The 26,271-nt window shown below is 35.8% G+C and overlaps 6 protein-coding genes across 14 annotated transcripts; 4 read left to right on the top strand and 2 right to left on the bottom strand.

Moving 5' to 3' along the window:
• The first annotated feature begins 596 nt into the window (after positions 1 to 596).
• LOC101209587 lies at positions 597 to 2,815 on the top strand. Of its 2 annotated transcripts, none has more exons than XM_011659847.2 (2): positions 597 to 869; positions 1,918 to 2,815. In XM_011659847.2, the coding sequence occupies exons 1-2, from the start codon at positions 865 to 867 to the stop codon at positions 2,519 to 2,521; spliced, it is 609 nt and encodes a 202-aa protein (XP_011658149.1). In that variant the 5' UTR covers positions 597 to 864; the 3' UTR covers positions 2,522 to 2,815. The 2 variants fall into 2 exon arrangements, with proteins under 2 accessions (XP_011658149.1, XP_011658151.1); XM_011659849.2 differs by lacking the exon at positions 597 to 869 and adding an exon at positions 876 to 1,639.
• Positions 2,816 to 3,727: 912 nt separating this feature from the next.
• Positions 3,728 to 7,988, top strand: LOC101218976 (probable beta-1,3-galactosyltransferase 2). 3 transcript variants are annotated; one of them, XM_011659846.2, is made up of 12 exons: positions 3,728 to 4,109; positions 4,244 to 4,372; positions 4,773 to 4,869; positions 5,182 to 5,234; positions 5,316 to 5,530; positions 5,628 to 5,691; positions 6,203 to 6,275; positions 6,416 to 6,536; positions 6,748 to 6,835; positions 6,930 to 7,055; positions 7,288 to 7,397; positions 7,479 to 7,988. In XM_011659846.2, exons 2-12 carry the CDS (start codon positions 4,257 to 4,259, stop codon positions 7,625 to 7,627), a joined length of 1,212 nt encoding a protein of 403 aa, XP_011658148.1. In that variant the 5' UTR covers positions 3,728 to 4,109; positions 4,244 to 4,256; the 3' UTR covers positions 7,628 to 7,988. The 3 variants fall into 3 exon arrangements, with proteins under 3 accessions (XP_011658148.1, XP_031742402.1, XP_004134762.1); XM_031886542.1 differs by lacking the exon at positions 3,728 to 4,109 and having other exon boundaries at positions 4,116 to 4,372; positions 7,350 to 7,397; positions 7,479 to 7,668; XM_004134714.3 differs by lacking the exon at positions 3,728 to 4,109 and having other exon boundaries at positions 4,118 to 4,372.
• A 405-nt stretch (positions 7,989 to 8,393) lies between these two features.
• Positions 8,394 to 10,319, top strand: LOC101219454 (autophagy-related protein 8C). 3 transcript variants are annotated; one of them, XM_011659845.2, is made up of 6 exons: positions 8,394 to 8,492; positions 8,773 to 8,849; positions 9,046 to 9,101; positions 9,192 to 9,244; positions 9,778 to 9,896; positions 9,979 to 10,319. In XM_011659845.2, exons 2-6 carry the CDS (start codon positions 8,813 to 8,815, stop codon positions 10,083 to 10,085), a joined length of 372 nt encoding a protein of 123 aa, XP_011658147.1. In that variant the 5' UTR covers positions 8,394 to 8,492; positions 8,773 to 8,812; the 3' UTR covers positions 10,086 to 10,319. The 3 variants fall into 3 exon arrangements, with proteins under 3 accessions (XP_011658147.1, XP_004134765.1, XP_011658146.1); XM_004134717.3 differs by lacking the exon at positions 8,394 to 8,492 and adding an exon at positions 8,499 to 8,642; XM_011659844.2 differs by lacking the exon at positions 8,394 to 8,492 and adding an exon at positions 8,499 to 8,647.
• A 1,438-nt stretch (positions 10,320 to 11,757) lies between these two features.
• LOC101219219 (ankyrin repeat domain-containing protein 13C) lies at positions 11,758 to 15,021 on the bottom strand. Its single transcript, XM_031886541.1, has 2 exons — positions 13,142 to 15,021; positions 11,758 to 12,402 (listed from the first exon to the last, which is right to left on the bottom strand). Exons 1-2 carry the CDS (start codon positions 14,546 to 14,548, stop codon positions 11,998 to 12,000), a joined length of 1,812 nt encoding a protein of 603 aa, XP_031742401.1. The 5' UTR covers positions 14,549 to 15,021; the 3' UTR covers positions 11,758 to 11,997.
• Positions 15,022 to 17,082: 2,061 nt separating this feature from the next.
• LOC101209833 (arogenate dehydratase/prephenate dehydratase 1, chloroplastic) lies at positions 17,083 to 21,283 on the top strand. Of its 2 annotated transcripts, none has more exons than XM_031887435.1 (11): positions 17,083 to 17,701; positions 17,942 to 18,006; positions 18,082 to 18,174; positions 18,253 to 18,453; positions 18,664 to 18,765; positions 18,837 to 18,932; positions 19,605 to 19,682; positions 19,757 to 19,846; positions 19,935 to 20,002; positions 20,237 to 20,318; positions 20,900 to 21,283. In XM_031887435.1, the coding sequence occupies exons 1-11, from the start codon at positions 17,419 to 17,421 to the stop codon at positions 20,951 to 20,953; spliced, it is 1,212 nt and encodes a 403-aa protein (XP_031743295.1). In that variant the 5' UTR covers positions 17,083 to 17,418; the 3' UTR covers positions 20,954 to 21,283. The 2 variants fall into 2 exon arrangements, with proteins under 2 accessions (XP_031743295.1, XP_004134974.2); XM_004134926.3 differs by having other exon boundaries at positions 17,087 to 17,701; positions 18,664 to 18,744.
• Positions 21,284 to 21,432: 149 nt separating this feature from the next.
• On the bottom strand, positions 21,433 to 25,382 carry LOC101220097 (lactoylglutathione lyase GLX1). Of its 3 annotated transcripts, none has more exons than XM_004134718.3 (9): positions 25,231 to 25,382; positions 24,195 to 24,333; positions 23,980 to 24,104; positions 23,444 to 23,508; positions 23,159 to 23,371; positions 22,835 to 22,882; positions 22,610 to 22,717; positions 22,340 to 22,492; positions 21,433 to 21,814 (listed from the first exon to the last, which is right to left on the bottom strand). In XM_004134718.3, exons 2-9 carry the CDS (start codon positions 24,311 to 24,313, stop codon positions 21,767 to 21,769), a joined length of 879 nt encoding a protein of 292 aa, XP_004134766.1. In that variant the 5' UTR covers positions 24,314 to 24,333; positions 25,231 to 25,382; the 3' UTR covers positions 21,433 to 21,766. The 3 variants fall into 3 exon arrangements, with proteins under 3 accessions (XP_004134766.1, XP_011658145.1, XP_011658143.1); XM_011659843.2 differs by lacking the exon at positions 25,231 to 25,382 and adding an exon at positions 24,599 to 24,755; XM_011659841.2 differs by lacking the exon at positions 25,231 to 25,382 and having other exon boundaries at positions 24,195 to 24,565.
• Positions 25,383 to 26,271: the final 889 nt, after the last annotated feature.

Genomic DNA, 26,271 nt, shown 5'->3' with positions numbered 1-26,271 from the left:
TTTCACTTAGTTCAAAATGATGGCTTTTTAAAATTTTAAAAATAAAATTGACAGTACAGACTACAGAGACCAAAAGAAACATTTTTAAAGTAAAAAGACGTAGATGCTATTTTATCACCCAATTCTTAAACACTTCTTTCATGCCAAGTAAGAAGGGAAGGTTTTGAAACATTTTTCATATTTTCCTATTTGGTCACTTCAGATCTGTAACATTCTCAGAATTCCATTTTATCAACTGTCTCTCTCACTTTTTCTGTGGTAGTGGTGATACAGAAATCTAAGTTAGGCGCACTTACTCAAATCGCCACGTCTCCCTTTATATATAACATTTGTTAAAGGGGAAGGATTTTTTTATTTTTTTATTTCTTTTCCAAATACAGGAGAAAGGGCCATCTGGTTCATCTGTCATTTCAAGTTTTTTTTACTTGTATAACTTTGGCGAAGTGTTGATTTTTTTATTCCCCATTTCAAAAGTAAGCATTCTTTGGAGTGTTGATCAATTGGATTACAAAACGATACCCAATAAAATGAATTAAAGACAACTAAAAAAAATTGTTTGATTGTTTGCCTAAAACCAAGGTGGTTTCATTTCTTTTTCCTTCTTCTGTCTGAAAGTTTTTTGAAGTTATTCTAAGAGTTTATATGAATGAGATGAAATCAGAGATTTTCAAATAGAAAAAGAGCAGAAAATGGATCATTTTTTTTTCTCTTTTTTGTTCTCTGCATGAAGCGAACATGGAGGGTTGACCCACACTCGCTCTCGTGTCATTTTCAAACAGACATTATGATTTGAGCTTTGAGAAGACACCTCACCATCTCTTCTCTCTCCCCATAAATCCCAAGGCACTTTGAAAGCATTGGAGAATGAAGTAAGTAATTGTATTGTAATATAGATGGAAATTTTGAAGTGCTTAAAATCCATGGTGGCCAAAACTTGTCTCACATATCTCAATGCAGCAAGACAGAAGCAAATTAAGTGCTTTTACTACACTGGCTCCTCCTTCAAGGCTAGCTTCAGAGATTGAAAAAAGCAATGGAAAAAAATAGATTACTGAGGTTTTTTCTGATTGTAAACTAGGAATGAGATGGGCTGTGCTGCGACTTAAGAGGATAAGGTTACGGAAATCAGTGAGGTTTTGGTCAGACTTTTACTCATCGTTCCCCATCATCTTTCCCAATCAAAACCCACCCTTTTTTATTCTAAACATACAGCAACAACTTCCCTTCATCTTATTTTTCTTGTTTGAGTTTCTTTTCAAATCAACCCCATCTTACAATTCATGAGGGAAAAAAATCATGCTTCAAACCTTTAACTCAGATTCTGTTCAAATCCCATCGTTTTCTCTTTTAATTATTTCTGCTTTTTGATAGGCCATGAAAGTACAATTCATCTGTTTTTTTGTTATCTTTTTTGCCATTTATGAACCTGAACTGAGTCCCTTGAAATTTGTGATTTTGGGATTTCTTTTTTCTTTTTCTCTTTTTTCTTTTTTCCATTTCTTCTCTAATTTGTCACGGTTACTCTTGGGATTCTGCACCTCTTTCTGGATCTAACTCATTTTCAGAAAAACAATTCTGATAAAAAAAAAAAAAACAGTGAGAAAGCTTAGTTTCTTTTGAAGAGTGCTCTAACAGGAAGGTAGGTTCATTTCATATTGCTTCTCTCTCTCTTTCTTTTACTGTTTCTTTTTGTTCCCGAGAAGATAACCCAGTTCAGTTCCATCTCATTCTCACTTTCTTAACTCCAAAAAAAGAAACAAAATATGTTCTTTTCCCCATATATTATTTATATTGGAACTAGTGACTCTGTTTTACTCGTTGTTAACAAGTGATTATTTTTCTCTTTTTGTTTTCTGTTTTACTCATTGTTCTCTCCATTGGCTGCTCATGTTAACAAGTGGTCGTGTTCTGTTTTAGATCAACCAGAATGGCAGGTTCCAACACCAGTTGGAGTAATGGGTTTCATGGAAAATCAATCAAAGATGAAGACTTCGATGAAGAAGACACCTGGGGTGAATTTTTCAGTGAAAGAAAAGAAAAAGAAGCTTTGATTCCAATGTCAACAAAATTAAACCACTTCAAATCATCAAGCTCTTCTTCTTCTTCGTCTTCTTCTTCTTCTTCTGCTTCTGCTTGGCGCATGCAGATCAACTCTGTTCCTAAAATGATACCAAAAGCCAAAACTTCAGCAAATCAAGAACCCAAAACTGTGAAGAGATCCTCAGCTCCATTGGATATACCAGATTGGTCAAAGATATATGGAAGAAATGGGAATATGGGTTCGTGGATAAATGATGAATATGGCTTGGTTAGTGATGCTGCAGCACGTAATGGTTTTGTCAATGATGATGATGAAGAAGAGGATGTTATGGTTCCTCCACATGAATGGATTGCTAGGAAGCTTGCAAGGACTCAAATTTCATCTTTTTCAGTGTGTGAAGGGATTGGAAGAACATTGAAAGGAAGAGATCTAAGTAAAGTGAGAAATGCCATTTTGACTAAAACTGGTTTTTTGGAGTGATTCAAGGAAAATCACGATGATAACAAAAAATGAAAAATTAAAACCCTCTTTCTTTATTTTTAGTCTTTTTTGTTGAAGTAAGATGTGTGAGTTAAGATTATGGATGAAAAAAGTAGAGGCGAAATATCAAGAGGGATTTGAGAACTGTTTGTTTGAGAGTGTGTGTGTGTTTTTGTTTTATGCTTTTTGGGTCAGCATGTTCTGACATTTTGGTTGTTGCATTTGAGTTTTGGGTAATTGAATTCCAGTTTGGTAATAAAAACAAAATGGTATAAGATAATATATTTCCAAGTTTGCAGTGATTTAGAATTTCAGTGATGAACAAATGAATTATATTGCACTGTTGATGAAAGGACGTGGGATTGGATAATCTCGTTGTCTTGTCTATTTCCGGGGCAGGTGTTTGTCTTGGAAGTTGGAAATACTTCTCTATTCTTTTCCTTCTGCCTCTCATATAATTTAATCAACCTTTTCTTTTTTTTTGGTATTTATCACTAAATCTTCCAAAGTTTTCAAAATTCAACCAAAAATTTTAAACCATCAAAAAATATTAAATTGACTATAAAACTTTGGCCTCTTTTTGTTTCGTGTTGGATACATTTTGGTCCCACACTCAATTTTAATGCATCTCATGTTCCTATTTTTTAAATCAAAATTTAAAAACAAAGTTTATTGTTTTTTAAAATGAACTATTTCAAAAGTATTTTTCAAAATTTGTTTTAAAAAACATGTATATTACACATATACATATATATATATACACATACGTACATATGTCTACACACATACGTACACATGTCTACACACATACGTACACATGTCTACACATATATATTTTGTATATATATTTGAACATATGAAAACGAAAATAAATTGATTTAATATTGTAAATTTTTTTTACTACACATTGATAATGAATTTGTACTTATGTATTAGGAATAATAATAAGAGATGTATTTTATTTAAGGGTAAGTACGTCAATTCAGCCTTGGCTGGAGCATTAGGCCCAATTTCTCTTCTTTCTTTTAGGCCCAATTGGGTCTTACAAGGTGGTTTCTTTGGCTTCAGTTTTATATATGTAGTTAATGTTTTGTAACAAGAACTCTAATCACTATAATCTAAAATAGAAAAAGAAGAAGAAAAAAGAAATTTATTGATTATTGTGAACGTTCTAAGATTTATGAAGACGCCAAGGAGTCTAATGAAGAAATCTACTATTGTTAAGATAGTTGATGATTCACCTAAAAAAGAGTAGTTAAGAAATGTTCCAATAAGAAAAAAACACTGCTGTTACTGCTACTGGTGGTGCTGATTACTTCAAGTTCAGTGTTAATGGGATGGGGTAGTTGAAGATGACCCAATTTCCAGTTTTGGCTTCTTATAGCAATTATCCTCCAGAATTTACCGACACCCTTTGAACTATTAACTAATTCAAATTTTTCCTCAATTAGATCCAAGTCCATTAGTGTACGACTTCCATTTTAAACAAACAAAAAAAATCTTTCTAATATTCTAATGGGTTTTCAATGCATTTGATCCATAAGGCCATAACTTTCCCAATTCTAATGCTTGCTCCATTTGCATTAAAGTATGCCTTTTTTTCTTTTTCCATTTCATCGTTTTCTATTGCGGCTTCCTTTGTGTTCTGGGTTTCTTCCCTTGCTTCGACTTGATTTAATTTCTCTAATTTTGCTTCACTCTTATGAATCCCAATTATGCAAGGTGAATTAAGGAAATGTCGGTGAAGAACAGAGGAGGTAGTGAGTTTGCTTCAAGAAATGCGTTCTCTAGGAACTGGGTTCTTCTGCTATGTCTTGGGAGCTTTTGCGCTGGAATGTTCTTCACTAACAGGTATCTTTTTTTTTTTTTTAATCCTTTTCTGGGTTCAGATTCCATCTCCGAGTTCGTTTGTTCAACTATGCACATATGGAATATGGATTTTCAATTGGTTTCAAATTTGGTATTACATGGAAACTTTTGTCGTCAGTTTTATTTTGGATTTGAGGCTGTTAGTCATTGATTCTAGTATTGATGAAACAATTCTCGTGCATTGGAAAGGATGTGCAGAGTTGATCAATTGTAGCCTTATGCTTTTGTGTATTTGCGCATTATTGACTGACCTTTTAGTACGTCCCAGTCTTCTACTTTCTCTACATATAGGACTTGATATGTTGTGTTTGTTGTCTTCAACTACTCTGTACTAGGATAACTTCAATGCTTAGAATTCATTGTTTTACTTGCATTATCCCAGAATGTGGTTGGTTCCAGGAGGTGAAAGGAGTTCAAAGTTGTTTAGGGTTGCTGATGCACAAATGAAGATAAAATCTGAGGACTGTAATCCACAACGTGTGAGTACTTCTTTTAGGCATATGCTTTGAAGTTTGAAGGAACCTTCTTCATCAATTTACTACCTTAGATTTCAATCAATTTATAAGGTTAGGACGTGTGGTTAACTGCAAGCACAGTGTTCATGGATATAAAATCTGCCTTGAAAACTTTTTTATTAGGCTAAGCCGTGCTGAAGAAACTGCCAGCATCATTTACATGGATTTATTTGTTAATCTACACTGATTTAAGTTGGCTTAGATTCGCTATCCGGTTACTAATTTTGTTCTTTTTGTGTCTTTTTGACTGTCTCATTTTTATCCTTTCCGCTAAAGAATGGATACAATGCAAGCATAATTGAGAACTCAAGGACACGGCTCAGTATCCAGTAAGTGGCTTGTTTCTTCAAACACTTCTATTGGTGCTCGTGTTTTCTCAAATGTCCTATAGAAGTTGTCTATGGCTACAGGGAACTGAATGACACGATTGCAGATTTGGAAAGGAAATTGGCAGCTGCAATGGAGGATAACGAATCTGTATCAAAGGGATCTCTCTCATTGGAGAATCCGAAGGCTGATGATTTGACTTTGAAGAGGAGAAAATACTTCATGGTTATAGGAATAAATACAGCTTTTAGCAGTCGGAAGCGAAGGGATTCAATTCGTAGTACTTGGATGCCACAAGGTGAAATCAACAGCCAAACTATGTATTTGTCTTTTGGTTAGTTTGAGACAACATTTATTTCACTGTCAAACATTCTCAAGGAGAAAATCTTTTCAAGGTGAAAAAAGAACCAAGCTCGAGGAAGAGAAAGGGATAATCATACGCTTTGTTATAGGACATAGGTAAAAAAAATGCTATCTTTCTACGGTTTTAGTCTACATCACAACTTAAGAAAGTTCTTTCCGTCCTGGCTTTTGTGAAAACTGGAAAACTTCATAGTTTAATCTTTTCGGCAGATGTATATATAATCTGAGGCCATGATAGTCTAGCAAAATTTAACTCAAGTTATTCATGCGCTTCATCCCGACTTATCAGAATCTTTTTAGTCCATGGTTGGACCTGTGATAAATGAAAATCACCCTGCCTTGGAATTTATTAGATGACAAATTTCTCATGATCAATTTGTTCTGCTTGTTTTCCCAAATTTGTAGCATTATTAATGAAGCTGAATGATCAGCTAGTTTGTTAATATTTTAAGAACCAAAAATTAGTTATTCAAACTTCGGGTTACTGTTCATTTATGGTCCTGTACTTTGTTTACCTGCCATCTCATGAAAACCTCTTGGCTGTGTAGAAAACACATAATTTAAGTGATCAATAAAATTTCTCATCCTATCTCGATGTTATTACTAGTTCAACATCTGGTGGCATTCTCGATAAAGCTGTTGCTGCGGAGGAGCTTATGAATAGAGATTTCTTGAGACTGGTAGTGCAAAATTTTTTTCCCTGTTTTACTAATTATTTTCCCTTTCAATTTCTCCCACAGCATTTCTATCCAACTAAATGGAAAATTATGTGTGATGCCACATCTTATGCGTTTAAATTTTTGTCAAACAATGAAACCAGAATCATGTTGAAGGCTATCTCGAGCTATCAGCAAAGACAAAAACTTATTTTGCCACTGCCGTTGCTTTGTGGGATGCTGAGTTTTATGTTAAAGTTGATGACGATGTCCATGTCAACTTAGGTAACTTTGAGATATGATTTTATACAAGATGCAGATATGCATAAAAACATTTTTTAAAACAGACTAGATCCTTGGGTTACGTTGATTCAGATAAGAGATAAACGTTTGAACTACTAGGTTCTGGACATGGTGAAACAGAATATTTCGTCTTCTATGAGCTTTGTTTGGGCTGCATGCATTCACACGGTTCTTTCTTTATGATTTATGACAGCTACTCTTGGATCAACTTTAGCTGCACATCGAAGGAAGCCTCGGGTTTACATTGGTTGTATGAAGTCTGGACCTGTCCTTTCTCAGAAGTGAGAATTACTTCCTTCTATGTTATCTAGCTCATACTAACTGTTGGAATCTGTAAGCTTTAATTTCTTAAACATCCTTTTTTCTTTCTCATAGGGGACTGAAGTACCATGAACCAGAGCATTGGATATTTGGTGGAGAAGGAAACAAGTACTTCCGTCATGCAACCGGGCAGCTTTATGCAATTTCAAAGAATTTGGCAAAGTATATACTAAAAAATCAGTAAGGTTCCATCTTCCCTTATCACTGCATTGTTTCGAATCAATTATCATTGTGAAGATAAAGATAGGACAAGTAAGCACATCACGTTGCTCCAATTGGAGTATTCATAGTATTCATAATCGACCGAGAAGTCAATGACTAAGAAGTAAGAGTTTTTATCTTCGAAAGAAGAGATTATTAATAAAATTCACAAAGCTTCTTGAATAAAATCAATGCAATGAATTATATGCAGAGATATGCTCCACAAATATGCTAATGAAGATGTGTCTTTGGGATCTTGGTTCATTGGTTTAGATGTGGAGCACATTGATAATAGAAAACTATGCTGCGGTACCCCACCTGGTAAGTTCTAAAACCACAAAATCACTGCCAATAAAATGGTGCTATCTAATCTAATGGCTAATGGAATCTCATTTGTGTTAGATTGTGAACTGAAAGCTCAGAGTGGAAACCCATGTGTGGCTTCATTTGACTGGAAATGCAGTGGCATCTGCAAGTCTGTAGAGAGGATAATGGAAGTTCATAGCCGCTGTGGAGAAGATGAGAATGATGTGTGGAGTAAAAGTTTTTGAGAGAATCATTATAGCTTTTCAAAGTAAAAGGATGATGACAGGGAAACCAAGCACACCTAAATGATGAAATCAAATGATGCAAGATTAAATTCCTACATGTCGTTCAGGAGACAATTGTTGGTGGTGCCGCTACCAGAAAAGACAGAAGCTGAATGACTGAAGGTGTTTGTGTGTATTAAGAGGGTGGGGAAAAGGCTTTTCTTTCTCACGTCTTTAGACATTGTCCCTCATTCTGAATTACTGAAATATTCTGCAGCCTTTTTCTTCTTCTTTATTTAGCGATGAATTATATGATTATACAGAAAAAGGAACAATTATATATATATATATATAAAAAATCAAATTGGAATGTCCTTCTCAATGTTCTCTCTCTCATTTACAATATATAACAAAAATGTATTCAATTCTTTAGATTTAAGTATTTTTTTTGTCGTTTATAAGAATTTCTGTTTAGGATTTTTGTTGGTGTATCAAGCAAGTCAAGATTTCGTAAGAACTTGGAGATTTTAAGATAATTTAGATCTTATTTAATAAAATACCACAATTACTGTTATTTTTAACAACTTTAAGATTTTATTTTACGAAATATTTATATATAACTATCATTGTTATATAGTTAATATCCTATTAGATTTGATTGTATTTACGATTGCTTTTGTTTGAAATTCCTAATTATTAGTCGTAAAGATAATATCTATCACAATTTTTTTAAAAAATATATATTGAAAAATGATTTGTAACGAACGTAATTGGGCCTGATTTAAGTGGACGGGCCCAACTAGAGTGATAACTTGAGAAAAGGGGAATGTTCTCCAACGAGAGAGAACAGAATCGGTAGCCTTCGACGTGTTTGAAGTGGAAAGAGGTTGGTTCATCTACGAAACACACGAGTCATGATCAACTCTTCTCTGTTTTTAAATTTTCTTTTCGTATTATCCAATTCTTCTCACTCCCTTCTTGCCGATTCATCACTCAAATACTGAATTTCCCAACCCCCTTTTTGATCTTCTCTCTGGTCGAGTATACCATTACCAACCCACCTTCGCCTTTCTTTGCTTTTTCACTTTTGATTATACTTTTCCTATATACCCCAATAGTCAATTCTTTCTGGGGTTCTAACGTTTCGCTTTCTTGAAAATTTTCAGCCACCAATCAATTGTAGCGTGAAATTTTCTAATTTCTTCCATGGCCAGAAGTTCGTTAAAACTCGGAATTCCTTTGGGTAATCATCTACTTTTAGTTTCACATGAATTGCTTAGAATTTGATTGGTTTTGTGACCTTATTTGTATTCGTGTTCTGTTTGTTCCTCTTTTGGGTAATTCTGCTTTGGTAAAATCTAACAGGCTACAATCAGAATTATGTGATATTTAATGCTTTAATTGTTATCGCTTACTCTGTTGGGATATTCACTTCTCAGAAAAGAGGCTGGCTGAAGCTGCTCGTATAAGAGAGAAGTATCCGGATAGAATACCTGTATGAATAATGTTATTGTTTTAGTTCTTCACTTCGTATGGTGTTCAAAATTTATTTTGGTTTTGGTGCTGATGCAATTAAGTTAATCAGGTGATTGTCGAGAAAGCTGGGAGGAGTGACATTGCTGATATTGATAGGAACAAGTACCTCTCTCTTTCTCATTTCTCTTCGTGAATTGGTGAATTAGCATAAATTGATGATGAGATGTTACCGCATTCTTAACTGATAAATTAAAGTAGAAACCAGCATATATGTTAGTAGCAGCTGCAGTAATATGTCAGAATGAAAATAATGGAGTCGATAGCATGTTGTTTGAATGTTCAGTTCACTAAAAACAGACGTACCATGATCAATCATATGAATCATGGTTGACTTGAAAGATTTCAATGGCTTTCAGATTGTAACTCCGTTGGATTGACTATTGACTGATACATGGAATGAAATCAATAGAGCTAGTCCCAACAAAGCCAAAAAAAACCCATATTTAAATGTCATGTTACAGCAGTAAATCAAGTCCCGTGATTGATACTGTATAATTCTGCATAAATCTTAAACGCAAAGAAGTATTGTGTTGTTATAAGCACATGGATGATCCATTTTGAAAGTTGCCAATATCGTATACTTGAACAGTTTTCATTAAGTGTGGTGTGGCATTTTTTTATCTTTCCCATTGCAGATACCTCGTCCCCAAGGATTTAACTGTTGGACAGTTTGTTTACGTTGTTCGGAAACGGATTAAGCTTAGTGCTGAGAAAGCTATATTTGTGTTTGTGAAGGACACTCTACCATCAACTGGTGAGTAAAGATGACCCCTTTTATCTTAATCTCTGATCTTGTATTGAATGTAAGCTTTAAAATAAATTCTTCTGTGCAACAGGTGCATTGATGTCTGCAATTTATGCGGATAATAAAGACGAAGATGGTTTTCTTTACATGTCATACAGTGGAGAAAACACTTTTGGTGGGTTCCTTGGAGGACAATGACACATTTGCCTGTAAATTCTAGTTATGCTCTTCCAGATCAATCAATGCATCAACTTTATATTTCATTCTATTTTAGTATATTTAACTTTCCATCATAGGTTGTGCTCAAGGAGTGGCCTTGAAAGTTTTCGTTTTTTTTCTCCTTCTTTCAATTGAGCTGTGAACTAATGAAATAGCTATTCGATCTTTTTAGTTGTTTATATCAAGCAGTGAAATGATTAAAATTTCTGATCAGTTTAGTCAGTCTAATATGACATTATGATACATAAATCACTTGAGGCACAAGCCTGAAACTACTACTTGATTCAAAACTCTGTAGACTACTGAATGTCTCAGACGAATCAAGTCAAAAACAAATATCAGAATGATGAAAAAGTTCTAATCTTTTACTAACAAGAGTGTATTTCTCTCCGTTATTCTGGTGTCACGGCTATTGAGACAAATCTGTCTAATCTACTTGGAGCTTTTCTTGCGTGGGTTCATGATCCACTTGATGCCATTAGATATTCCGCTTCCTATCTTTTTGGCACCAGCCACGGTGGCCGCCTTGACTTTTGCAAATCCAGGCTTAGAACCACCCTTCTTGTCTGTGCTCCGCCCACCTTTGGCTTTACTGTCGTCGTCTTCTTCCATGGCACCGATACCTCCTGCTCCCCATTGGTCAGCCCAGCTTGGCGCTTCTGCAGCCATGGTTTCTAATTCCCAACCGATACATTAATATCACTAACTGTCCATTATTGGTGTTAAAACTAACAACAACCAAATCTATATGTCTAAAATTAACATATTCTTGTTCGGATATCCATTAAACTACCCCAGATTAGTAAAGACAAAAAAAAAAAAACAGATAATGGTAACCAGATATTCAAAATACGGCTAGTTTTTTACGTCATATTGTTTAAACCATTTATCTGATGCTATTAACTAAACAAGAGAGATCTAATCAAAAGAGATTTCATTCATAAATCATAATAAAGAACATAAGAGAACTGCAAACAAAACGAAGCTATGTTTAGATAGAGAAAAGATCTGAATCAGAAATATTATTAGCAACAGCTTGATATAAAAGTTATGAGTCATACCTGGGGATCGATAAGGATGAAGAACAACAGAAACTTAGTGAAGGAATTCGAGGAAGATTAGATAATAATTGTTAGAAACGCCTTTAGAAAGCAGCAGCAGCAGCACACAGGGCCATAGGTGGATGGGCTGTCTTTTACTCCCCACTGCAATAATACTTTTTTAAAGGACTTGCCAACTCCATCGGGTTTCCATCTAACGAAGCAAACTATGTCTTTTGGGCATCTTTTTCTTTATTTTTTAAAGAAACACCTTTAGTTTAATCCTCCTCGTAATCACAAGGCATCTCATTTTCACAAGGACCGTAAACTTGAACCAAACGTCTTCTGATATAACCTTGGTTCAAATTCGAACTTCTAATTGAAGTTCCTAGCCAATTATCCAATTATTCAATAATCACATGGATGTTCCCCCCCCATTAAAGTGGATGATTAGACTTTTTTTACTGTTCATTCACAAGATGATCAAAATTAGAGGGGGCCGGCCGTGGGGCATCGGAATAAAAGATGGTCCAAAAAGAAGAGAGAAAAAGAAGATTCAAATTATAGGAATCAGGGGGAAGAATATTGAACTAGGTGGGCAAAGATCAAAATTCCGACAAAGAGAACAGAACTATCAGCAACTATTTCTTTCATGTTGACCAAAATTGTTGACCCAAATCAAAATTATAGACTACCAATATTCTTGAAAGGACAAGTGAGTTATATAATTAGACGGGTTATCTACATCGTATCTGTAAATTTAAAGCACAAGCAAATCCATAAAACTAATTAATTTAATTCCATTTCATTTCTCATCATTGGTCATCATCTCATCTCCCCCAGCAGTACAATCATTTAGATTTTCTTGTGGATTTTGACTTTTTCAATTTGCTTGATTTGTCATCTGACCTTGCCCATGTATAACCACTCGGAATAGCAAATGGGTCTGATTCATCTTGAACCGTCGACCACGAACATCGATGGTTCTGCTTAGCGGTTGATCCAGCAGCTGAGTGGCTGCTGCTTCGCCTCAGCCACGTGGATGACGATGAAGAAGAAGATGAAGAAGACGATGAAGAAGAAGATGATGACAACGGCAATGATGAACAGTGTGATTCAGATGGATCATCTCCTCCGCTGTTGGCTAGTTGCCTTGGGCTAGAAAACGGCGTATAGAATTGTTCCACGGGTGGAAGATCCACAAATTTGGTGAAGGTTATCACGACTCTCACAGTTGGAACCACTGGAATAGCCACCTACAAATCGAAAACAGAAGATTTGCCCTTGATTATTAACTTACCATTAAAAAAATCTTCCATATTTTTCATGCCATCTACTACCCGGTTTGAATAAGTTTGAAAGTTCTCTTTTCCCAACACATAATAATTATTAGTAGCCCGAAAAATAAAAAAAATATATATATAAAAAGAAAAAAAATGGTTCAAATAAACTGAGTGTGCGTGCTGTCTGTTAGGGTGCCACGTTTAAAATTGAAGTCAAAATTCTATTTGAGTCTTTATTGTTCTTTTGTAGTTATGTGAGAAGGGAAAGGAAATTAAAGCGTATTAGAGAGGTGGGTCCCTCTTGTAGGAAAACAAGGATTCAGCGTAAACGCAAAGTGGGGCCAAGCCGGGTTTCTTTGTCTAAGAGTAAATCCTCCAATGAGAGTGGACCCCAAATCGATCCATCACCGTAGGATCGAAACAACGGAGACGATCGCATCGCCGTTGAATCACCGACCACTTAGGCCCCCACTAGGGATGTCAAGCAATCACACGGCTCTCTCTTCTTCACTATACTTCCGTGTGAGACCGTTGCTTGGGCATCAAAATAACGAAAATTATATATAATATATAAAAAAAAATCAAAGAGAACACGAAGAAAGCGAAATTCCAAGGCTTGAGATAGGGACCCACTTTAGTTTGACCCCAGAAAGACGTTTTGCAGTTGTAGTCTTTACTTTTCTTTTTCTTTTTTTTCTTTTTCAATTCTTACCTTGACCGGAAAAGTGCCCGGCGGGAACTTGGTGGTGAGCAGCTCCCTCATCCTTCTCACCGCCTTCACCTTGTTCGCCAAAATGTCCAGTAATGGGAGAAGTTCCTCCGTCTTCAATGGAAATTGCTCCGTTAACCACACCGATGGACGTAAGCTTCTCACGTACTCTTTTTCCTTCGTCTGCGGCGGTTCAACTGGAGCTGCCGTGAAAGTCGGCCTACCGACCTTTCTTGGTGGTGGCGCTGTCGCCGACGGTATATCCACGCTTTTTCTCGGCATCATTACCCATTCCCTCTCTTCAGGAACAAAACTACTGTGTCTTCGCCGGTCAGTGCTATTCCTGTCAGGCAGCCCGAAACTAGGGTTTTCGGCTACTAAGAATCCGTCGTCGTCTTCGTCGAGTTCCAGCGGAAGGACCTGTTCGCTACCTGCCACGTCACCTTCGCTGCCGGCTACTTTTCGAGATCGGAAGCTGAACACTACGTTATGTACTTCGTAAACTTTGGCTTTCCATTCTCCAACGCTTTCGGTTTTCTCTTGTCTTCTCCAGTTGGTTCTTCCAACGAGTTCTGCTTTCGTGACGTCCATTCCTGGGCGGTAAACGCTTGTCTGAGAGCAAAATCCGGCAATGTCAGATTCACTCATCGGAGCCCCAGCGTTCTCGAACGCGTCGAAGATTTTGCGGTCGTCACGATTGATCACAAGCAGAGAACCAGAGGGAATGTCATGGGTCTGATCGCCATCTCCGAGAAAGAGAAAACTCTGATCCGCGCGCTGGATCTTCAAGCCATCAAATCCAGCCAAAGACGTATCAGCTCGGAGATTGCCATCACGCTTCCAAATTCTATAAGTATCCGAGGGAGCAATTTTCCCAACAAACGGAATTACAGAGCTCTCAAAGTGAAACGAAATTTCCATATAGAAATCTCGCATTCGACGAAGAACAGCAATTACCCGCGGCAATCGTCGGCGCCACTTAGACCATGCAGCGCGATGGTGAACCTGAAGTAGAATAAGCGCAATGTCAGAACTCCGGCGACACATAGCCTCCTGAAGAGGGTTCCAACCAGCAGAATTCTGGAGAGAAATATCAGCCCCAGCAGAAGAAAGAGTTTTGGCAGCAAAAGCATCTTTAAGCCTAACAGCAAGATGAAGAGGAGTCTCCCGGTAAGGCACATCACGACGGTCAAGAACAGCAGAGATCTTGTCAGCGATCCGCTCTTGAGCAAGCGAATCAGCCTCAGTATGAATAAGAGCAGGATCAGCAAGACGAGGTAAAGTTGAAACAATACGAGAAAGGGCAGAATGATCAGCAAGAGCGACGGCGTAATGGACAGGACTATGAGCATAATCCTTAGGTTTAATGGTAGAAAGCGAGGTCGTCGTAGGGGTCGACGACTTCGCCATTATAGAGGTGAAAATGGTAACAATGAAGAAGAAAGAAAGAAGAAGAAGAAGAAGAGGGCGACAAATGGTGTGGGGTTGAGATTTTCCTTTAACTAATATTTTATTTTATGATTCATCATCATAAGACTCACAAAGAGGAAGAAGAAGAAGAAGAGAATGTTAGAGAAGAGGAGGAAAGGGTAAAATGGTAAAAGTGGGTGTGTCTTTATTGGGAAGCACGAGAGAGAGGGAGAGGAGAGAAGGAATGGGCGCGCCTTTTAGTAATGGAGGGGTTTGGTTTGAAGCAGAAGCTGTGGATATTTCTTTCCTATGTCTGTACTTTACCTTCCCTTGCCTTAACCTCAGTCGTTTTGTTCTGTCTCTAAATTCAGATGTGTATTTATTCATTTATTTGTTTTTCTTTCCTTAATAAATAAAGTGGTGAATTATGGGAGTAAAAAAGAAGAGGAAAAAAAAAATGGAGGACAGTGAAAAAGGATAGGGAGAGTGTGTGGGTAATGCTAATAATTGGGGGATTTTGGTCAGAAAGTGGCAGAGAGAGGAATGGCAATTGAGGCGTCACCACAGGGCAAAGGCACGGGCGCCCAGTGTCTGCCAGTGGTCACCATTCTGCATGCAACCCTCCCCACAGTTGCTTTGTCCCCACCCCTACCAAATCCCTCAATTCAACCCATGCCTCTTGGGCCTGGCCCTTTTCTTTCCCCCCCCCCTTTAGGCCCAAACTGAGAACAGTTTGCTTAGTCGATGCTATGCGTTTCGGTCCTTTCTCATATTAACTACAAAATGGTATGTTTCTCTAGCTTCTAAATCTTTCTAATTATTATGTCCTACTTCAGAACATTTAAGATACTTCTTTGAATTAATTCTATTTAGTATTTGAATTTAAAGATGCTACAATACATACAATCATGCACATACACACATATTTTAACTACCATAATTTTGTACTAACCATTCCAATTTTTAAAACTCCATCTTCTAATTTATGAATTCCATTACTAAAAACATAAATTTCATATTTACTGACCTTTTACCCGAGATTCTAAAAGTTTACAACTCTATAGACTTCGTAAATTTATAGAGTCCACAACTATATTTCTTACCTCAAACACGGACAAGACGTTAATTGATTTATTTTTAACAAATTCATGTTGTTAAGTCGATACAATCTAGAAAGATGCTACAATCCCGAAAGTTGATCTAATGATATAATTTAACCCAACATTGTATAGATAAGGTTAAAAAGGGATTGCCCCTGATGCCTGACTTGAAGGTGGATAAATTGCTTATTGTGACTGACCAAATTTGTCCTATATCTAATTAGTTCACTTTGCATTCCATAATTGGAAAATAGTGTCAACACTCACTGCTATTTTGAACTTGAGGCTAAGATTTGCTTTATACAAAACAATGTCAAATCAAATCAAACGATCCGTCCAAACTGATTGACCAACTAACAAAAAGAAAATTGATATCTCTTTCATTCAAAATCACTCAATTTAAAAGAAAGTGCAGCTGTTTGGTTAGAATGAGACCAGAAGGAAGGAGTTGGAAAAAAGAAATGTTAGCTTGGCCTCACCAATGTATACGTATGTTTTCTTTTTTTGTTAAAATGAAAACCCATTAACCAACCCCACTAATTACATGTGTTTTTCATTATTGAATAATAAAAAATCTTACTGCTTTATTTTACCTAATCGATTTAGAAGCAGAATACAAATCTTTACACTAAAAGTTTAACTTGACCAATAAATTGGTACTCTAAAACACAAACCTATTTTATCTCCATAGACTTTTTTTTCTTTTGTAATGATTAACAATCATTCGATCTTAAGAGTGATTCTCTAAATATGATTGATCTTTGTTTTTTACTTAAACTCAATGGTATTTCTTTATCAAGAATTTTGCTCACTCTTTTGTATATTTGGTCTATTGTGTTGCATGTGTCAATCAATCTCATAGCTATAGAATTTAAACCGATGTCCCTTTCTTTTAACCTTTTTTAAATGCAAATAATCATCTTCCTTTACAAGCTAATAAACTTGCCATTTTTTAAATGCTTACAAAAGTAGAAGTTTGGTGAAATCTACTTTGATTTTATATGTTGAGTGGTGAATAAAAGAAGTGCCTTGATCATGTTAAACTAAATCTCATAATGGAGTTGCTTATCTACCAACTTGGAAGATAAAGACATGACTTGAAGTAAATTTCTTACTTTGTTATATTTTTTTTATTGACATATAATAACTTTCGTTTAATTTTACACTATAAACCTTAATTAAACTACATTATAAATCAAGATAACATATATCTTAACCAATGGAATAAAGTTTATGTTAAGTTTATATTCAAATAAATATTTGCTGTGATTGTTACTTAAAATAACATTTTTTCATAATAAACTTTCAATTTAAAAGATATTTAACTTTCAATTTAACATGTTTCTTTAGTGTACAACTCCTGGTCTAATGTTATCCTAATGGTGAGCCAGAAGGTAGCTTTCTAGATTGGACCATTGGGCATTTTACACTAAAAATTGATTTGGGTTTACTCTCAATATTCCAAAATTTCATTCTTGGTTTTGTTCACCCAATTTTGTGTTGAAAAGATACCATTTTTATTCGGTGGATTGTGTTTGTGGGTTTGTGGGTGTCATCAATCTTGAATCTACCCTGTTCAGGGTTTTTCTTCAACGAAGCAATAAGGAAGTGGGGTCCTAAAAAACGTCGCTCTCCTTCACCTTCTTCACAATGTCGCACTGGGTTTCACTCAAACTCTTCAACAGATTTCTCACCAACCATACCCATTGCAATGGGTCCGCATTCAACTGATATTTACACCCTTTGGATTAACATTTTGAAATTCCTTTGATGGCTACTCTTAATCTTGGACCCTTCCAGGGTTGTGCTCGAGCTTCTTCTATTTTGCTGCATGTTTCAGATTTTGGGTCTGGTTCTAGTGCCAATTCCTTGAGCTTCAGGAATGATGTTATCAAGCTCCGGAAATGGGAATCTTCCGCTTTCGTAGTTTTGCCGCCGAGAGCTATCACTTCCGTTGAAGACGAAAGCCCTGCTGTTGCTTCTTCTCAAACCATTATCAATCGGACTCTGGAGGACCCTAAAGTTTCTCGTAAGGATTTGAGTATTCTTCCAAGTAAGTTTAATAAGCATATACTTCTCCATCCATTTAAGTTCTTATGTAATGATTGTCTTTTGGAGAATTGGAACTGTTATATATTGATAGCAGTCTTCAATATGATTACGAAATTGATTTCCTCTGTGGTTTTTCTAGAAGCGCATTAGGTTGTTTGGCAGTTCTCCCTTTCTACTTCCTTGTTTTCGTTTATTGTTGTTTTCCTCGAGCTAATCCTTAAGCATTACACGAACAATTCAGAACCCTTATCTGCAACTGATCTTCATTCTCCAAATGATGGTTCCAAAGTTCGAGTTGCATATCAGGTGCAGCTCATGGCTACTCTTTTTACTTTCAATTATCTATGGCACCGTTGTTATTGTTTTACTTCTATGGTGTAGGGTTTACCTGGAGCATATAGTGAGATTGCTGCACTGAAAGCATATCCAAAGTGCGAGACTGTCCCATGTGATGATTTTGAAGCTGCATTTAAGGTTAGTAGATGTGTTTCTAAGTTGATATATTTTTGGTTGTTGTAGTTCCTTTGATAATATGTAGATTATATTCTGCAGGCAGTTGAGTTGTGGATTGTTGACAAGGCTGTTCTTCCAATTGAGAACTCTGTTGGTGGAAGCATTCATCGTAATTACGATTTACTCCTTCGGCATAGGTTGCACATTGCAGGGGAAGTGCAGTTGCAAGTTAACCTCTGTCTCTTGGGATTGCAAGGTGTGAGGAAGGAGGAGCTGAAAAATGTTTTGAGCCATCCCCATGTCAGTCCTAATGTTTATATTGCTCTATAGTCCTTGTTTTATTTTGAAACATAGTCTTGGACCTTGGTACATAATGATTATATATGGAGTCCAAAGATTGATAAACATGCGATGTTAACACTCTTGAATAGTGCAAAGATTATCAACCCAAAAAATATGAAGGCTTGGTCCTTCCGTTTGGTGATTTGTTTATGGAAACTGTGTGAACAGGCTTTTGAACAATGTGAGACAACACTGAGCACGTTAGGTGTTATGAGGATTAGTATCGAAGACACTGCTGCAGCTGCTCAGGTTCTTTCTGAAAGCTTCCATGTTGGTCTCCTAAATTCAAGCTTTCATTACATGAGAGTTCTTTGAAGTATTAACTACATAATTCTGAACAGATGGTGTCATCAGGTGGTGAAAGAGATACTGGAGCGATCGCAAGTGCTCGAGCTGCAGAAATTTATGGGCTAAATATTCTTGCAGATAATTTTCAGGTAAGGCTTCTTTTAGATTTCATTTAGCTGTTTGTTATAGTTTGAAGGTAAATCAAAACTTTCATTCTCTTGTATTGCAGTAAGCCTCCCTCCCTCTAACACAAAAAATTGGAGGAGCAGTAATGTTTAGGGTAGTGATGGGAATCCATGTCGATGTTAGTCCTGAAGGATAGCTATAAGCACCAGAAGAATTTGAGAGGATTAATTTCTCTTCCTTTCACTATATGTCCCATTTAATTTTCCAAACTGCCAAAACAAACTAGTTAGTAATTCCTGACTATTTATAGTGCATACGCCTGCGTCCTATGTAAATTGATGAAGGGATCTCCCTTTTTGTCCTTTTTAGTGTAGAGCAGAGCTAACAGCTAGTTTCTCATGCTCATCAGTGGATATGGATAGATGTCAGCTTGGTATTTTATGTGGTATGAAAATCCAGATGCTATCTGGTTCAGCTGCATAAAGTTGTCAAAATATGATTGAAAGCTTTTAACAATTTTTAAACAACAGGAGTACTGTATGTTCAGGATATGGCAATTGACAAAACAGACTCTAATGTCCAATTGTTTGTTCATATACATTATCCATAAAGCAATGTTTTAGGTGTTTATGTTTAAACTTGCCAGTTGTTTTATGCAACTTGAAAGTGATGTGTCCCTGATTTGAAATGGCCAGGATAACGATAATAACATAACTCGTTTTCTGATTCTTGCAAGAGAACCCGTTATTCCAGGAACAGATAAGCTTTACAAGGTAAAATCTTTATTGATAGTTATGCTTAAGATCTTTACTCTTGCAGAATTAATCCATATTATTTTACCCTTCAGACAAGCATTGTCTTTACTCTTGAGGAAGGCCCGGGTGTTCTATTTAAAGCCTTGGCAGTATTTGCTTTGCGAGAGATTAATTTGACGAAGGTAACCTTGAATTAGATTTCATTATTCTCGTTTTGCCTTCTAAGTAGCCAACGGGGTTACATTTTTAACATTATTTGGTGTTATTCAGATAGAGAGTCGTCCACAAAGACAGCGTCCTCTGAGGGTCGTTGATGATTCCAATGAAGGGAGAGCAAAGTGAGTAAGAATTTGCTTTATATTGAAATTTTGGAACAATAGTCGTTGAAGGTTATAGCTTATGCTAAATTTGTCAGCATATTGAATTAGATGGGAATAATGGAGGTTTACCTGGAGAAAAATGAAGAAAAATTATACTCAAATAAGTATTGGTAGATAACTAAAAGCTTGACAACTTACAACTGCTTTAGTTTTTATTCCTTAAAGACAACTTACGAACCTCGCTGTTGGCAGATATTTTGATTATCTCTTTTACATAGACTTTGAAGCTTCAATGATGGAACCCCGAGCTCAATGTGCTATGGCACATCTACAGGTCAGTCCATCAAAATTTGTGGAGTAAAGAAAGCTGATTTTCTATCCTTCATTTCAGCTGATTTTCTATCCTTCATTTCTCATGAGATGACCTTATTTCTTCTTCTAATTTCCAATTAGCACAGTCAGTGTTATATTTCTCACTTCAATAGACATGATGCCATGTTTTCTTTTAATGTCAAGTTTTCGGCTTTCTATAAAGAAAGAAGGATCAATCACATTAAGTTAGTAAAAAACCTTTTTTTAAAAAAAATTATTTTCTATTTATTTTTCCTTTAAAAAAAACCTAACATTTTCAACAACCACCAAATACTGAGAACAATTTTTTAATGGTTTGTTGGACGGCTTTGCTTTGTTGCTTGACTTGAAAGATTAGTTACGATGCTCATTACCTTAACAAAATTTTGACTTCTTTTAGTAGCTTGCTCTTCATCCGTCACATTAGGGGGAAAATAGATACGTTTATAAATAATGGAAGGTGTTTTTATTGAATTCCAGTGCATCAATAGCTATTTCACGTGTTTTCAAGAACTAAGAATTATTAACGTATGGGTGGCCTTACAAAGTGACATTTTCTTGCAGGAATTTTCACGGTTTCTTCGCGTTCTTGGATGTTATCCTGTTGACAAAGTTTGATTCCACATTATCTTAGACGGAGAAAAGTGTGTTCTTTCTTTCTTTCTTTCTTATGCACATCAATCTGGCAATTCAGGTTTTAGGATAAATGAGAAGTCATTTGCTACAATTACCAAGTACATAAGCTTTTCTTTTTTTTTAACAGGATCCTTCCCTTGCATTCTCACTTCATCATTCTTTTAACATTTATAGGAAGACTTGTATGTGTATAACTTGGACCAGTTGTTGGTGGACGAACTAAGTTTTTTCTTTCCGTTAAGGATTTTATATAATAAAATGATACTGCTGGCTTGCCCCAGAAGAGAGGAAAATGCAATTTCTTCTTTGAAACTTCGTTATGATTTCATTTTCCTCATTCAGAGGGTTGGTTATAATGAAATTCAGAGGGTTCGTTATGATTTCATTATCTTCATTCAGAGGGTATTTCCAACTTGAAGGCTTACTAGAGGTTATTAGATCAAAAATTCTAACAGAAACAATGGACCAAAATAGTTAACATAAACTTAGCTCAACTAGCACCTATATGTTTTTGTGAACAAGAGGTTCCGAGTTCAAATTTTCACTCCAGCATTTATTACAATATCTTTGAAAAAGAAAAAATGAAACCAAAATAAAGATGATATAGTAATATAGAACTACAAAGTGAGTTGGCAGATATTTTCCTTCTTCTCATTTTGCATGATGACCACTCAGGAAATGTCAAAGATATGAGCCATCATCAGGCTCTACATTTATTCAAAGACACGATAGGTAGGTTACAAACTCAAGCAGGATGATTTTATTTCATCACTTGATTATTTAACAAGACCGAGCTCATTGATTATCCAGTTCCTTTTGGAAGTCTGCGTTATCAACAAGAACCTACAAGAGAATAATGAAAAGCTTTACAACGCAATTCAGATTTCAAAGCTAAGAAAGCAAGATTAAGATCACATGTAAGATGCAACTCAAAACCGTAAGTTTGGCACCAATTTATGCCAAAGCCGTCCAAAGGTCCAACTATTTTGAAACCAACTAATATATCTCTTTCCATATTTCTTAAACGATTCTTTCTCCCAGCAGAACATTCTTGGAGTTAATCTAAAGACACTAAACATGTGCAACACTGAAAGCAGCCATTAGAGGTACTCGGACTTGCATTCTTGAATGTCACAAAAAATTTAGCACATTTTTTTAACCAACCACAATTTTAAATTTTAAATAATAATAGTAGTAGTAGTGGACCCCTTTAAGTAATTTTAGGGTTAACAAACACACCATTATTTTATCCTTTTTTTTCTCTCTTTTTTATCATTGAACGTATTCCAATTTTAGCTGAATTTAGATGGCTAACGATAGTGCTGGGCCAAATTGAATGCAGAACCGTTAGAATAGGGTACTACTTACAGTCTTCCAACCATCAGGATCCAGAAAGGAAACAATTTTTGTGCCGATTCCAGGAAGTGGTCCTGGTTGTCGAGTAATCTTTCCTCCAAGTTCCTGATTAACCTGGTTGACAACCTCAGCACTCTTGTATACATCATCAGTACCGATGGCAACCTGAAACATACCAAAATAATCGCTCATTTAACAAGTAGACAATAGAAAGAAAAAGAGTTTCCAATTAAAATATACAAAAAAAAATAGCAGATGGAAAAAGGTGTACGATAAATTCACCTGAGCATAAGCATTTCCCTTGGTATACTCTGTCACACCGTAATTATAGGTCAACTCTAGCACTGTTGTCTCTGGTTCATCTGCATATCCCATCATGGCTAGGGTATACTGAAGGATGCATATAACAAGATGAAAAGATACAAAATCATTTTCAGCATAAGAAAGACGAGAGATAAATGCGTAGTTAAAGAATTGGTGGTAACTGTTAAAAGAAAATTAGCTAACCTTGTATTCTGGCCTATCAACCTTCTTCAATAGCCTCATTCCCAAGGCCTATACAAAGAAAAACCATAAAATACGATAGCTTTAATAAAAATCTAAAGGTTTCCACTGAAGTGTCCTCTTTATCGTTGATAAATTTCATGACAATTAATTTTGCGATCTACACACTTGAGCAAGGCTGGTTACAATAATTCATTTTCCAAAATCATACTTAGCAACTTTAAATCTTATATGTCATCGCTCAAGGATTCCCCCTCTATGAAACAATATCTTCAATAAGACAATAGATTATTAAACAGATAGAAAAAAATTCCTTCAATGAGGTACCTTATCATAAAACTTGATAGAGCGTTCTAGATCACCAACACGAAGCATTACTTGACAGAGTGGCTCAGGAGTAGGACCCCTTTGGATGAGTTCAAAAATATAACCATCCGGATCCTTTGCAAAGGCAATAACAGAGGATCCTCCCTTGACTGGGCCAGGTTCCCTGGTAATGATCCCACCCTTGGCTCGTATATCTTCTACAAGTTTATATACCTAGAAGTTCACAAGAGTTTCTTTTCAGTTAAATGCAAACAATTAAACTTACTAAAAATGGGACACTCTTACATCTTGAGTTGCAATAGCAAAATGGCCAAAGCCAGACCCGATATCATAAGAACTAACTCCATAATCTGCAAAACACCATCAATATAATTATATAAGTTCATAACCTTCCATAAACATCTAAGTTTATCACCCAACCAAAATAGATAAGTGGTAATGCACTCTGGAAAAGATAAGTTTCAGAATTTAGAACAACCCGTTAATGATCTTAAGTGACCAAGGGAAGAAAAGTATTCATTTCTCCTCTGTCCATATAACTTTGTTGGATACACGATATGGTTAAAGACAGATGAACAAAAAAATCATATACAAGGAGTGGCGTTTGCCAAGTAAAGGATCAAGAAATATAAGCTAAGGCCACAAATTTGAGTTTACCACCCCGCAATTTTGATGGTAGGATATTATTGAAGACGGATGTTTTGTTCAGATTTTATCTATATTGTGAATTGACTCCAATCAGGAGTACTTCACGCTAAAACTGAGAGAATAATCAGAGGTATGCAAGAGCAACTTGAAACAGATAAATTTAGGGCACATACTGTACGTCAACTCCACCACAAAATTAGAATCTTCTGGGCCGAATCCAAGGAAAGCATTGGAATATTTTTCTTCTGGCACATCCCTCTTCCTTAATAATTTCATCCCAAAACATTCAGTGTAGAACCTGAAAAGCAAAAAACGACAAAGCAAACAAATAATCAGACCAATCAAATGCAAATTGCAAAATTGCTTGTGCAAAATAATAAAATCATACTTGATGGTACGGTCAAGGTCACCAACACGGTACACAACATGAAGAAACCGACGCTTGTCTTTCTTGGGCCATTCCAACAACTCGGCATTCGGAGCAAGAGATGCAGCAGCCTCAGCCATAGCAACTGAACTCGACTAGACTGTCAAAATTGACAAGAAGATTACTGAACCAAAATTTATTGAACTGTACAACTTCAGCTCCACACACCCGAGAAAAATTTACATCTTGTAAGCAGAATCAAGAAAAATTAGTTCACTAATGGATCCTAGCGGCAATCACTTATAGATAACAGTGAACAGATATTCAGGAACAATAAGCAAATATGAAAGAATTCACAGAAAAGAGACTAAGATATGTGAAATTCAATAGCGCAACGTGGACTGAGCCGCTTGCAAAGAACTCACCACTTGACCAGTTGAACAGGGGTAAATAGTCCAATGAAGTAGCTTGAGAGTACTAGAACAATCTTGGCAGAACTAAAGCAACCCTAAAATATCTCTTATCGTCAAAAACCAATTAAAAATACATGGAATAATGAAAGCTCCATTTCCCTTACTAAACTTTTTCTAGAGCACAAAAGAAGTGGGGTGGGTCCTCCATTTCCACACACTTCCCGTGTGTCTTTCAATCATATTATACTAGATGATGTCTATCGTAATATTTCATAACAAAAATATGTAAAAATTTATTTCATTTTTTTAGAAAAATAATGGAGATATTTAAATGCATGTGTAGACTAGAGCATAGTCCGATCAAATAGTTGAAATTCTGAACACAACTTATTTAAACAATGGACACTTTAATAAATTAGATGACATTTCAATCTCATATTTGATTTCTGATATCAATCATCTTAGAGAACTTTGTGCAAACAGTTGGTGTGCACCCCAGAAAAAAGACCTAATACTCTGAGAAATTCTATAAAAAATGTTGGATCCAAGACAATAGTAGTAGCAGAAAAATGTAATTTGGATTCACGAAAGCAGCAGAATGAAATGGGAATTGCAGAGAGTGTCGAGAGAGATGATGATGATACCTTAGTGTCGCGCGCGCCTGTTGACTGTTACAGGGAAGAGAAAGTGTCCTACTTCTTTATGCGTTCTGTCGTGAAACACCCCCTTTTTAACGCATGTATTTCCCACGTGGCTTATTCTCCCTTTTCCAAATAAAATAATAATAATAAATAAGATTTTTTTAAAAAAATAACCTACTATTTATGATAACTATAGATGTTTATATAATACTACATCCTAGTGATAGTGGATAGAATCTTATAATTTGTAAATATTTTAGTTTGTTTTAAAATAATCACTTAAAAAACATGACAAAACTATCACACGATAAGTTGTAATTAGATGCAGTTGGGTTGTGCCTAGTAATAACATTAAGTGAACAGATATTTGTAAAAAAAATATTTGAAGGTGCATATATTCACAGCACACACTGACAACACAAAAAAATAGTACATACTAATTTATCGAGTCACAAGAGTGAAAACATGCTAAGGGCGAGAAGAAAGGAATACAAGAAAGATTCATCCTCCTCCGTAGCCTTTCGTCCGAAGACTTTACCATTCTATTAGTAGAACATTGAACATGAGAATAAAAGATAATTCGAGTCCTTTTTACGTTATAATTAAAGAGACTCCAACTAGATCAACCCTTCCATCATTCAACAAATTAACAAGTTTCAATCAATCTAATTTATTCATAAATTTCGAGATATAGATGAGAGAAATCCTCTTTAATCCAAATTAGTAAATATATAGAATAGTAAACAATGTAAATTTATCTTCGTGAAAAACATTGATTCCAAATCTATACCAACAAATCTAATTCTATTTTCAAAGGCACGTTTAATGTGCATGACACTGATAGCATCTAACTGTGGAGGGGAAGAAAGAAAAAGAATGCTCACTTCACAAATATACTTTAATACGAAAAAAGAACAAATTTGACTTAGACTCTTGGACCCTTATATATACTTGTTGGTGTATGGGCTCTCAAAATGGGCTGAGTTGGCTTGTGTTGGCCCATTCACCCCATGAATTTTTCAATGCTCTTACAAGTTCGGAATT

Source organism: Cucumis sativus, chromosome 6, assembly GCF_000004075.3.
Source record: "Cucumis sativus cultivar 9930 chromosome 6, Cucumber_9930_V3, whole genome shotgun sequence".
Classification (NCBI taxonomy): domain Eukaryota; kingdom Viridiplantae; phylum Streptophyta; class Magnoliopsida; order Cucurbitales; family Cucurbitaceae; genus Cucumis; species Cucumis sativus.
The sequence above is the reverse complement of the archived record's forward strand: the minus strand, read 5'-3'. Positions and strand labels throughout refer to the sequence as shown.

Excerpts from the sequence above, each read along its gene's own strand:
- LOC101218976 (XM_011659846.2), top strand. The coding sequence starts at position 4,257 with ATGTCGGTGAAGAACAGAGGAGGTAGTGAGTTTGCTTCAAGAAATGCG. Across the intron at positions 4,373-4,772 it reads GGAATGTTCTTCACTAACAG|AATGTGGTTGGTTCCAGGAG; the intron begins GTATCTTTTTTT and ends GCATTATCCCAG. Across the intron at positions 5,235-5,315 it reads AGGACACGGCTCAGTATCCA|GGAACTGAATGACACGATTG; the intron begins GTAAGTGGCTTG and ends CTATGGCTACAG.
- LOC101219454 (XM_011659845.2), top strand. The coding sequence starts at position 8,813 with ATGGCCAGAAGTTCGTTAAAACTCGGAATTCCTTTGG. Across the intron at positions 9,102-9,191 it reads AGTATCCGGATAGAATACCT|GTGATTGTCGAGAAAGCTGG; the intron begins GTATGAATAATG and ends TAAGTTAATCAG. Across the intron at positions 9,245-9,777 it reads GCTGATATTGATAGGAACAA|ATACCTCGTCCCCAAGGATT; the intron begins GTACCTCTCTCT and ends TTCCCATTGCAG.
- LOC101219219 (XM_031886541.1), bottom strand. The coding sequence starts at position 14,548 with ATGGCGAAGTCGTCGACCCCTACGACGACCTCGCTTTCTACCATTAAA. Across the intron at positions 12,403-13,141 it reads CGGGCACTTTTCCGGTCAAG|GTGGCTATTCCAGTGGTTCC; the intron begins GTAAGAATTGAA and ends TTCGATTTGTAG.
- LOC101209833 (XM_031887435.1), top strand. The coding sequence starts at position 17,419 with ATGGCTACTCTTAATCTTGGACCCTTCCAGGGTTGTGCTCGAGCTTCT. Across the intron at positions 18,007-18,081 it reads AAGTTCGAGTTGCATATCAG|GGTTTACCTGGAGCATATAG; the intron begins GTGCAGCTCATG and ends TCTATGGTGTAG. Across the intron at positions 19,847-19,934 it reads GAGAGATTAATTTGACGAAG|ATAGAGAGTCGTCCACAAAG; the intron begins GTAACCTTGAAT and ends GGTGTTATTCAG.
- LOC101220097 (XM_004134718.3), bottom strand. The coding sequence starts at position 24,313 with ATGGCTGAGGCTGCTGCATCTCTTGCTCCGAATGCCGAGTTGTTGGAA. Across the intron at positions 23,509-23,979 it reads TGTGGTGGAGTTGACGTACA|ATTATGGAGTTAGTTCTTAT; the intron begins GTATGTGCCCTA and ends GGTGTTTTGCAG. Across the intron at positions 23,372-23,443 it reads TTGCTATTGCAACTCAAGAT|GTATATAAACTTGTAGAAGA; the intron begins GTAAGAGTGTCC and ends GTGAACTTCTAG.